Raw genomic sequence first — 12,688 nt, 5'->3', positions numbered from 1 at the left:
AAAAGCCCTTGCCCAGGTCCACACAGCTGGTAATCTGCAGAGCCTGGCTCATTATACAATCACCAAATTATAGCAACAACTACTATAGAAAGTGAATCGCCAACTTCCTTGTAATTTCACCCTCCAGAAATAACTGTTAAAATAATTTGGAGACTGTTGCTTCAGGTTTCACTGCATAGTTATCCCATTACAACAAGAACAATAATAATAGGTAATAATTATATAGTGCTATGTGTCAGACACAATTCTAAGAGTTACACATATTAACTCCATCTTTCAACTTTCTATTCTCACCTCTCTTTTACAGAGCAGAAAACAGAGGTTAAGCAAGAGGTTTAATGCCAAGTTAATAAATGGCGAACTAGGATTTGAACTTAGGCTGTCTGGCTCCAGAGTCTGCTCTAACCACAACACTGGACAGTCTTGGTGCTGAGTCATTACTCAGGAAGTAAATAGATGAAAGTGGATGTAATCAATCCCCTGTTAGGAGAGGGGAAAGGCTGAGTAAAGAAGCTGAACTGTTTCTTAGCCTGAGGCAAATACTAATTCAGTAGTGTTCCCAAATTTGTTGTGGGGTATGAATTCTCTCAAGGGCTAACAAAACCATATCAGAATATAAGCTTTTAAAGACTATTTGCCAAACAGATATCTGAGGATTAGTTGCCCTTTGAGACTCTTCTATGCTGTTGTCACAGGTAGTGAGCACTATTAGGTTTGCCTCCCCAGCATTCATTCCAACCCTCCTGATACCAGACAGCAAAGTTTGGGAGAGACTGACCCACTCCCCACTCTGGGCGTAGACCAATCAGTGTAATCTCTCCCATCCCAGGGACTGGTTCAGGAATGGGCAGTAACCTGGGTCTAAAATGCAAGGCATTCCCTGACCACAGTGGCTGTTCAAGTTGGTTCAATCTAGAGCTTTTGTTCATTGGGGGAAAGGTGACCCCTTAGCCTTTCATAAAGAGGACACTGTAGCTGTTCCTGGCAACTGTCTGCAACTATGCAGGAAGCCTATACAAAGCTGAGAGGATGGCAAAATTCTGATCAAACCTAGGGGCAACTGAAGCCCAAACTACCTTTTGGACTTCTCTGTTACATAAGCAAATACATTTCTGTCATCATTAAAACCAATTTGAGTTAGATCTAATGGTGTTTTAGCATTTTGGCTGTAAAGCATGGATAATAAAAAATAATTTACTGCTTCATCATACAAAATGATATATCATACAAGTGCCTCACATAAGAGAAATTCAGAAAAGTGACAGACTCACTGGTAGTATTCCAGGACGGGCTCTGTTTGGGCTTCGTAAGCTTTCAGTCTCTTGACAACCGTCTCTGGTCTGTCATCCTCACGCTGAACAAGAGGCTCCCCAGTCAGATCGTCAATGCCCTAAACAGGAGTTAGAAGACACTAGCATCAATAATACCATAGTTTTTAAGGAGATTTTTATACGTAGTTCAGACAGACATCTTATCTGTGCAAGCACCAAGCACAAAAATGTGCTTTTAAATAAATGGAATCAAATCCAAACCCAGGTCATTTCAACACAGAGCTGTAAGACCCCAGGATCATTTCCACAGTGTCAGTCACCTTCTCCTTAGAGCAAAGGGTTTTCTAAGTGGTCTCTAAATATTTTCATATTATACATGTGTGAATACGTGTGTGTGTGTGTGTGTGTGTGTGTGTATACATACACAGAAAGATTCAGCTACAGACTAGGAATTTCAGCTACAAGACCTAAATAAACCAAGCTAATCCCCATTGCCCCAACTTCTAACACACTCCCTGATGCAGAGTAGGAAATCAATCAATGCTTCTGAAGGAATAACAAATCCCTGTTACTCCTGGGGATGCCTTTACTACCAAGCTAACTGGACTAGCCTAGCTGACTACACCAAGTACCCTGAAAATATGCCCTCAGGAGTTCTGGTCATCTAAGGGTATCCAAAGTCATCTGTGAGGGCAAGAGGTCTGGAAACCATCGACTATGTGGAAGGCAGAGTCAGTTCCAACACAACTACTCACCATGGTTTTGGGAGGGTTGAATTCAAGATTGTAGACACGGCCACTGCCTGGATGGATCCAGCGAGCCGTGAGGCGCTGCTTGATAACCTCAAAGGGCACGTTCAGATTAATCACTGTGTCTATCTGATGAGCTCTATCCAGGGCTTCTGCCTGTGGAAGTGTCCTTGGAAAGCCTCGAGAAATTAAAAAAAATGAACAAAGGAAGAAAGGGAAGAAGGAAGAAAATTCGTTAACATTGAGGAATCTGAACATAAGCAATTAACACCAGAAGATGGCTGGCCCAAAACACCAGGGTGGTAAATAGTAGCTCTCGGGCCCCCTGCCCACCACCTGGGATGTCTGTCTGTAGCCTGTGAAATGCTCACTCTCCTGTCTGCACACATCATTTTGGGTACCTGAAATATTCTCAATATTCCACTTACCATCCAACAGCCAGCTATACTGGGTGAGATTTTTCAACTCATGAAGGACCAACCGAGTCATGACATCATCTGGGATGAGCTTCCCTTGATCAATGAAAGTCTTGGCTAACACACCAATTTCTATAGCAGAGGCAGGAAAAAATGCAAATCAGCGAGAGCATTTGTTCTGTCCCATTCTAGGCCTCGGGGAACCCGTTTGCCTAAAGAAGACCTCTGGGTAGCATACTCAGATGAAAATATGCATCATCAACTTTTGTGATAAAAACAGAGGGAACAAAATAATCTGCCTATTTCAAAATCTCCATTATGTCAAAATATGTAAACGTAAAAATAATGGAAAGCTATAGACCAATATGTTAACAGTAGTCATCTCTGTGTGATAGAATTATGTGATTTTTTTTTACATATTTGCACTTTTCTGTACTTTCTAAATTTTCTATCAGGAAAAAAATATATATATAAGGGGGAGGGAAATAGCTCAGTGGTAGTGCCTGCTTAGCATGCATGAGGTCCTGAGTTCAATCCCCGGTACCTCTATTAAAAAAAAAAAACAAAAGCAGCAGCTAAAAAAAAAAAGAAAAATATTGAGAAAAAAATATATAGACTAACTGAAATTATTTTCTTTTTAAATAAGAAATTGAAATAATCATTATTTTAAGTGGCTCAGTTTAAGTGCCTGCAATCATGTTACTGTAGAGCTTTTTCTTATCCTCTAAAATAGATCCTGCTGTCACAATTCAGTTTTTGACCAGATTAGCACCATAATTGTGTTACATTTTTATTAATAAAACACCCTGGAAAAGAATTTATGAACAATCTAAACATATTACCCAGGGGGGTGGGGTATAGCTCAATGGCAGAGAGCATGCTTAGCATGCACGAGGTCCTGGGTTCAATCCTCAGTACTTCCATTAAATAAATAAATGAATGAATAAATGAATAAATAAATAAATATATTAAATCTAATTGTCTCCCCACCAAAAAAATAAAAATATTACCCACAACTAAATGTCATTCTTACACGATAGTATTTTAATTCCTCATCAACTCTTACCAAACTATTTATATATATCCCTAATTATAATACCACTGTAATAATCTGTGTATTTATAGTTTTGTATTCTTTTTTCACTTAGTATCATTGTGTAAATACTTTTCAGTGATTTTATATATTCATTTAGTCATTTTTGGTAACTGTAATACTCCATAAATATATATCTATGTTATATCTATGTATATATTTATATATTTATATAGATATATACACACTCTATCACGGCAGTACACACTGTTGGTCATTTAAACTCTTTAAATTAGTCTTGATTTTTCCCTATCACTGCTGCTTTTAAAGATCTTAACACTCTTTTTCTTTTCCTTCTCTCTTTTTTTTGGGGGGGTGGGGGTGCTTCTAAGTTATTTCTGATGGATAAGTTCTCAGGAGTCAGAGATAAAAAGAACCAAAGTTTATGACTGTTTTCATAATTCTTGGTATGAGTTGACATACTGACTTCAGAACAGATTCTAAATTGTCAAATCCGTGAAACTTTAGATTTCTAACTAAGCACATGACTTGCATGAAAACTGGCTGCCATTTGACAGGTGTACTGCCAGGGTTTCCAAACAGCTTCTGGAAGAGGCCCTAAGTTCCAAGAGCACTCAGGACTCACTAAAATGCCCTCTTGGGAAGGTCCACAAACATATGTGTGCACCTTTGTCATCAGGATTCTGACCACTGCTCTGGGGGACATAGAGCTCCAACTTATTTACAGTGTTTGGGAGAAAACTTGGAATTCTCCAGGGCTGAGTCCGCAAAACTGCTATTGGACCCTCCCCTCCCTTTTCACTCTTCAGGCCAAGCCCTCTTCTAAACCCCCAACTAATGGCAACAAAATGGATTGACAGGGGATTAATAAAGTACTTAATTTCATATTAAATATAAGAATAGCCTTAGGAAAAGATGATCTGTTCTTGCCACTTCAACATTGTACCATAGACTGCAGCCAGGTCAATCAGTCCAGAAAAAGAACTAAAAGACATCCAGAAAGGAACAAGTAAAATACTCTATTTGCAGATGATATGATCTTGTATATAGAAAATCCTAAGGAATCTACTAAAAAACTATTAGAACTAATAAATGAGTTTAGCAAAATTGCAGGGTACAAGATCAACAGTATATAAAAATGAACAATACGAAAGTGAAATTAAAAATTAAGAAAATTCCATTTACAATTGTGTCAAAAAGAATAAAAAACTTGGCAATGTACCTTTTAAAAAAAAGTACAAAACTGGTAGTCTGAGAACTACAACACTGTTGTTAGAAACTAAAGACATAACTGAATGGAAAGGCAGCTCATATTCATGGATTTGAAAAGTTAATATTAAGATGGCAATATTCCCTGAAAATGATCTATAGATTCAATGCAATCCTATCAAAATCCCAGTTGGTGTCTGCAGAAATTGACAAAATGACTATAAATTTCACATGGAAATACAAGGGACCCAGACTAGCTGAAACAATCTTGAAAAAGAAGAACTATGTTGGAGGGCACACACTTCGGATTTCAAAAGACTGTTGGAACTATAAAGATAGGCATATAGATTAATGGAACAGAATTGAGAGCCCAGAAGGAACCCCTTACATTTACGGTCAATTGATTTTCTACAAGGATACCAAGACAGTTCACTGGGGGAAGGAATAGTCTTCTCAATAAATGGTGCTGGGACAACTGAATATCCATCTACAAAATAAGTTAGGTTAGGTGGACCTCTACCTAACACCATATAAAAAAATTAACTCAATATGTATCATAGACCTAATTGTAAGAGCTAAAACTACAAAACTCTTAACTGGACTTCATTAAAATTTCACACTTTCATGCTTCAAAAACACCATCACAAAAGTGAAAAGACAATCCACTGAATGGGAGAACATTTCTGTAAATCATGTATCTAATAAGGAACCTTTATCTAGAATATCTAAAGTAATGTTACAACTCAACAATAAAAAGACAACACATATTTTTTAAAAGGGCAAAGGATCTGAATACAAAAAGCAGATACACAAATGGCCAATAAACACTTGGAGAGATGTTCAACATCATTAGTCACTAAGGAAATAACAAGTGGAAACCACAGTGAGTTACCACTTCACACTCACCAGGCTGGCCATAATCAAAAATACGTAACAAGGGTTGACAAGAATGCTGAGAAACTGAAACCCCTACATAATGCTGGTAGGATTATAGATGGTATAGCCAAATGGGAAAACAGTGTGGCAGTTTTTCAAAAGGTTAAACAGAGTTATATGACATAGCAATTCCACTCCTAGGTTTATTTTTCAAAAGAAATAAAAACATAAGTTCACATAAAAACTTATGTATGAAATGTTCAAGGCAACATTATTCACGATAGCCAAAAAGTGGAAACAACCCAAATGTTTATCAAGTGACAAGTGGATAAATAAAATGTGGTATACTCATAAAATTATCTACTTAGCCATAAAAAAGAAGTACTGATACATGTTACAAAGTGTATGAACTCTGAAAACATGCAAAGTGGAAAATTCCAGACACAAAAGCCAGACATAATTCCATTTAGATGAAACGTTCAGAGTAGGCAAATCTATAGAGACAGAAGGAAGGTCAGTGGTTGCCCAGGGCTGGGAGCATGGGGGAAAATGAGGAGTGACTGCTAATGGGAATAGGATTCCTTTTGGGGTAGAAAAAAGTCCTAAAATTGGTTGTGGTGATGGCTGCATAATTCTGAATAGGATAAAAAACAATGAATCATACTTTAAGAGGGTTAATTTATGGCATGTGAATTATATCTCAATAAAGATGTTTAAAAAAAGGGAAAGATGAAAAATACCTAGTAGGCAAAACAAAAGAAAAAGCCACTCACAATCCCAACACTACTCAGAGACAATTGTCATTAAAACTGTTAATATTAAAAACGTCCAAATATTTTGTTTTGTGACTAGATAGTCCTATGGTCTAATAATCTTTTTCATTATCATTAATAAATTTCTGTATCAAAAAACATTTATTTATAAAAGTTATTAAAATCTGAAGCCTGTCATGCTTCATTTAAAGGAAAAATAAAAAAAGATTCAACTCTATGTCAAAGTCTAAGCCATTTGTTTATTACATTTCAAGTTTTTACCCACTTCCAAAATTATGCAAGGATTTGTCCAGCATATTTTTTGAACACTTAGTAAATTTTTATTCCCTTGACTGCCTATAATTTAATACTGTATATAAATAGACTCCTCATTAAAAAATGATTTCCTTTTAGATTCAAAAAAATTAATTTGGGAGCTTCCACACCTACAAAACACAAAAAGCTAGTTTAGATGCTGATTTTTTTTTTTTTTTGGTAGGGGGGAGGTAATTAGGTTTACTTATTTATTTATTCTTAGAGGACTAAACCCAGGACCTCATGCATGCTAAGCATGCAGCCTACCACTTGAGCTATACCCTCCCCCTACAAAGGAACTAGTTTAAACGTGCATTATTCAAAATAAACTTATCTATAAAGTTACACACAAATAAAAATAGAAGAGGAAGGTTAAAGGAAAACACAGAAGGATTAAAACTAACTTCTAATTTTAAGGATAATAATCAAATTCTAAAACATGGAAACATTAATCTGAGAGATGGTGTTTGTATTATATAAAAAGCCATTTTTAATTCTGTATCTCCTTTTAATGTCTGGTCATTCTTACAATACTACCCAAACCAACCACACCTCATATCTGAGTAAGCTGGAAACAACTTAATTGTCTGAGCAATTATGAAGTACAAATGAGGGGCCTGGCCAACTGTAAATACAGTTCTCTTCGATATATACCAAGAGAAAGGGCTACAGAGAATTAACCTAGTTCCTGCCAAAGTTGCTTTTAACATTGTTATAACATACATAAAATTTTAATAACACGTTTAAACAAAACAAAATAAAACTAGGAGAACAAGAGGGAATGAGTCAAATGATAGCTTTATACCCAATCAAGGGCTTAAAAAAAAAAACTTTCTCAAATAATTAGAGGCTCTGAGTCAACACAGTGGTTACCTCTAGGGGACAGGAAGGAGATGTGATGGGTGGGCATAGATGGGGACCCCAAAGAACTGGTGGGCAAATAAGTATTCATTTTATTCTTCTTCTAACCATCATACAAATTATAATACCTTCATGCATGGGATATTTCACAAGAATTATACTGAAAATCAAAATCTCCCTTGACATTGGTCCTCCCTCCAACCATCACCCAATCTGACTCCTCTTCAGTGAAGAACCTAAAAGAATTCCTATTCCAGGTCTACAGTCCTCCCATCCCTACTCTGCTTCAGGACAAAATCTCAACTAAGAACTGTATAAAAGCCCAAGTGGCTCTGGCCTCATCTTAACTCTCCCCCACCTACCTTCCCGCCATTTGCACCCCACCCTCAAACCATGGCCCCAGCAAGAGCCCCGCATACTCTGGGTCCTCCTAGTCTTTGCACAAGCTTCTTTCCCCTCTCTGTTGCCTGATAAGCTCTTACTCATCTTTCAAGATACATCTTAAAGGGCCCTTCATGGTGCGGTGTCCTTGAACCTCCAAGGTAACCAAAAGTTTCTCCTCTGAACTTCTGTAATGTCACAGACTTGTCTCTGTTGGAGCATTTATCACACTGCTGAAACTATCTATTTACACATTGGTATGGACTGAATTTTGTCCCTTAAAATCCATATGCCCAAGCCCTGACCCCCAGTGTGGCTGTCTTTAAAAATGGGGCCCTTAAGGAGGTAATTAAGGTTAAATGAGGTCATAAAGGGGGACCTTAATCCAATGTGACTGGTGTCCTTATAGAAGAGGAAGAGACATCTAGAATGTACACAACAGAGGAAAGGCCACATGAGGACACAGTGAGAAGGTGGCCATTTGCAAGCCAGGAAGAAAAGCCGCACCAGAAACCAACCCTGCTGGCACTTCGATCTTGGATTTCTAGTCTCCAGAACTAGGAGAAAATAAATTTCTACTGTTTAAGCTGCCTGGTCTGTTTTACTCTGTTATGGCAGCCTGAGTAAACTACTGGCCACCTGCCTGCCCATGTTCTGATTGTGAGCACCTCCAGTGAAAGATTTGTCCCTGTATCTCCAGTACCCAGCACACACTGGGTGCTTGACAAATTCACGGATGGATGGATGGAGAGAAGAGCTGCCTGGATTATCCTGGATTCTAGCTATGGAATTTTTAAATGGCCTAACTTATTTTGTTTGAAAAAAAAAAAAGAAATGGAGCAATCCTTATGGAAAGCAATATTGTTAAAGGTAGAAAATACTATATACAGTTTACTATCACTTGTATAAAAAAGAAAACAAAAAAAACAGAGAAGAAGAGGTAAACAGTGGATTATATGTCCATGAAATAGCTCTGGAAGGATCTTTTCACTAAATTTCCTTTTGGAATTCCAAACCATGTAAATGTATTGCTTATTACAAATAAAAAATTTTGCCATTACAGAAACATTGTGCTCTACTGTCAGTATCACTCTAATTAGGCACATCTATGCTGCATGGGTGTATATAATAGAAGTTCTGTTAGACATACATACAGAATCTTGAGAGCCGACAGAGGCTTTGAGGATTACCTCTTGAGCTCAATTACCCACTTTACAAATGAGGACAAATGACATTCAAAAAGGGTAGTCATCTAGTCCAGGAGTATGTCTTTGAGAAGCGCTAACCTGCAGTGCAGTTTCTCAAACTTTGGGCAATCATACGGCAACCTTACAATCGCTGCCATAACTGAACTATTATTTCCTATTTTCTTCAAAACGATTCAGTTTTTCAATTTAATAAGCTATAATGTTCATGAAATTAAAGGATTGTTGTGCCAGTTATTATTTTTCAAATATACTTTGAAATAAAAATTTTTATTAATTTTTTAATTTGAACTTTATTTTTGAGATTAAAAATTTTTTCTCTACCTGAAATTATCTCATGAATCTCAATTAGCGAAATACTGCATAATGGAAAGAGTAATTTAATTGGCATACAAGGAGATTTGTGTGTTCACCCTTGTCTCCCAGTAACTACTGTTTATTATTGAGCAAGTTCTTTAACCTCTCTTGAACTCAGTTTCCTCATCTTCAAATATGAGGGCTGGACTAATGACAAAGGGACAGACTCAAGTTCCCTGACTCCAGAGTTCAGTGATCATCTACAGTTACTTCAGGTTTGCTGCTGTCAACAGGTTGCCTCGTAATTCCAGTGTCTTTACCACATCCGCTGGGGTGCTTTTAAACTTTACCTATAAAATACAGCACCATCATGAAACAGTGGTTGGAAAGTAAATTGACACTGTCCTTCCTTAGCAGTACTTGATGGTACCATGCTTATAGAAATTCCACACTAGGGGATTTATTTAAAGAAAATAAGTAGAGACGTTGCCAAATGTTCATGTACAAGCATAGTCATAACAGTATTAATTATAGCAAAGAATGGTTAACAACATAAGTGTACAATAGGAAAACGTTTAAAATAATAACTGTGCAATCTTGATGAAATTAAACATGATTTAAAAGATGCTTAATGAGTGAATGTACTCACAGTAAGGGAGAAAAAAGTATCTAACCAATCATTTAGAATATAACAATTTTGTAAACACATACAAATGCAGCAGAGAAAAAAAGAGAAAAAAAACAATGTAAGAAAAAGCCCCAAAGAATTAATTATAATTGTCTCTGGGTGGTGGAATCATAGAGGATTTAATTTTCATTTTTATATTTTTGTGAGATGTTTTTCTCACCTTATAATAATATACTTTACTCTTAATATCAAAAAACATTAAGCAGTATTTTTTTTTAGTGCAGGGAGGTAATTAGGTTTATTTATTTTTTAATGGAGGTACAGGGAATTGAACCCAGGACCTCGTGCATGCTAAGCAGGCACTCTACCACCGAGCTATGCCCTCCACCAAGCAGTATTTTTTTTTTAAATAAAAGATTACACCTCTCCTTTGGCTCTGATCCTGTGGGAAATATCCATTCCATTCACAAATATTTATTGAGAATATATTCTTAGTCCTGAAATACAGAACATCTGTAATAACAATCTCATGACACCTCCTTAAACTCTGTTTTCTGTTTTCTTTGTTAAAGAATTGCCTGTAAAGACTAGAAAAAGCAGGCACCTGAAGCACGCTGAACATCTTTCCCAGAGATCCTCTTCTCCCTCCCTCTGGCCTCTTTCATGTTGTGGAGCCAGGAATAGGACAGCAGGAATGTTATAGGATGTTAAGGATAAGCAAAGGCTTGTTTCTTTTTCTTTATTAAAAAAGAATTGTTGTTTGTTTTGTTTGTTTGTTTTGAGAGGGAGTTTATTAGGTTTATTTATTTTAATGGAGGTACTAGGGATTGAACCCAGGACCTTGCGCATGCTAGGCATGTGCTCTATCACTTGAGCTGTACCCTCTCCCATAAGAGGCTTGTTTCTTAATTAAAAAAAATTTTTTTTTACTTAAAAGCAATGCTCTAAATTAAATTTTAAAAAATACTTTGTGTTTTCACAAATTCATGTATTTTTAACTCTTCACTGAAGGTGTTCTCTAACCACAGTTATGCTTCATTGCTGAGTTATTTTTCAGAGAATCGCTTAAGGATTCTTTAATCCTTTCCATTTTGGATAACCTTGCCCCAATCGGCTGCAGTACTGGAGACTGTTTTTATCATTACCTAACTACTATGTTGCATCAAGAACACTTAGCAAGTGAGCCAAACAGTTTAACCTTATGAAAAGTTTAAAATACTTAAGGATTTTTAAAAGATCAATGTTAGAAGAGGAAAATAAAAGTAATAATTCACCAGATTAGGTGCTGAACCAAAGAACTCCAAGAAACAAGCTAAAAGCAGTGAAATGATTCTTCTTTTCATTTACATGTCAGTATTTTGAAACAAACAAAAAAAAAATCCCATCTAGAAATAACCTATATAACCTATCAACAGGGGGTCAGTTAAATAAATCATAGTAGATTCAAAAATAGAAACCTATACAAACATTAAATAATGAAATAGATTACTATGTTTTCACGTAAAGATATCCCAGATAAAAAGTGAAAACATACTGGTGCAGAATACATATATAGTAGGATTACATATTGCATAAAATAAGTGGCATACACATATGTGCTTATACATAAACATATTTCTATAAGGAAACGTCACTGTTCCCCTCTGAAGAATGGGACTGAGGCAGGGAGTGAGAGAGTGCTTTACTTTAACTTCACATACTTTAAGATATAATTTACATAAGATAAAATCCACCCATTGTAACGTGTACAGTTTGTTCAGTAGATTTTGTGCTGAGTTGTAAGAATTTATTTGGAGCGAGAAACTAATCCTTCAGATAACCATGCATAAGAATACTTTCACGTCTAAGAAACCTCTGGGCGGGGCGGGTATCAAACATCTAAGCCAATTCTGTGACAGCAACGAGGGTAAGTAACACTCGACCTTCAGATTACGGGGGAAAGGTCAGAACCAGAACATCCCATGACGTTTAACAAAAAAAGAAAAGTAAAAAAAGAAAGAGCTAACAGTGCCAGGGGCAAGGCCAGGGGGAGAATAAGCCACACACAGCTCGATGGATCCTTAGGAGCAGCTGAGACTGGGGCTGGACTTGCCTCTCAAAACCACGTGGTTTCTTTAATCTTTTAACTTCGGACGTGTCCTAACTTCCTAGTTCCTTCCCTCAACCTACCTGAAGCTGTCCACGGAGACCAGAACTTTCGGGGAACGGTCGCTCAGCAGCCCGGGGCGACAACTGGGAGATGCTGCACCCCAAACCCTGGACCCGTATCCTCACTTTCCCCGCCAGGGCCCCTCCGCCCACAAATCCCCACCCGGGCGACAGAGCACGGCCACCCCTCCCGCCCGGGCTCCCACCTGTGCCCCGAAGCATATTGTCTCGGAGCAGGTCCCCGCTGGAGAGGTGCTTCAGCTCGAAGTGTTTGGTGATGCGCGAGGACACGGTGCCCTTGCCGGAGCCCGGCGCCCCCATTATCGCTGCACGCAGTAGCCGCGCAGACGCCCCCATGACCGCAGAGAGAGGCCCGGGCCTGGCTGCGCGCTCTCCCGCTCCGTGGCGCGGAGCCGGCCGGCTGGCAGCGATGCAGGCTGGTGACGACCGCAGCGCCCAGGCGCTTCCGGAAGTGAGGCGATAGCCGCCCCGGCGGTCCCGCCCGCGCCCCGCCGGGCTGCAGCGC

At 38.1% G+C, this 12,688-nt stretch overlaps 1 protein-coding gene across 1 annotated transcript in view; it reads right to left on the bottom strand.

Annotated features, from left to right (window-relative positions):
• AK3 (adenylate kinase 3) overlaps positions 1-12,688 on the bottom strand; it is a 23,542-nt gene extending 10,854 nt beyond the window's left edge. Inside the window, exons 1-4 of the mRNA XM_010967883.3 lie at positions 12,369-12,688; positions 2,449-2,568; positions 2,027-2,199; positions 1,272-1,390 (exon numbers count right to left, since the gene is read on the bottom strand). Coding sequence (XP_010966185.1) covers positions 1,272-1,390; positions 2,027-2,199; positions 2,449-2,568; positions 12,369-12,519 — 563 coding nt within the window. The 5' untranslated portion in view covers positions 12,520-12,688. The remainder of the gene's footprint in view (positions 1-1,271; positions 1,391-2,026; positions 2,200-2,448; positions 2,569-12,368) is intronic.

This window comes from Camelus bactrianus, chromosome 4 (assembly GCF_048773025.1).
Source record: "Camelus bactrianus isolate YW-2024 breed Bactrian camel chromosome 4, ASM4877302v1, whole genome shotgun sequence".
Taxonomy (NCBI): Eukaryota; Metazoa; Chordata; class Mammalia; order Artiodactyla; family Camelidae; genus Camelus; species Camelus bactrianus.
Note: the sequence above shows the minus strand (reverse complement) of the source record. Positions and strands in the feature narration are given on the sequence as shown.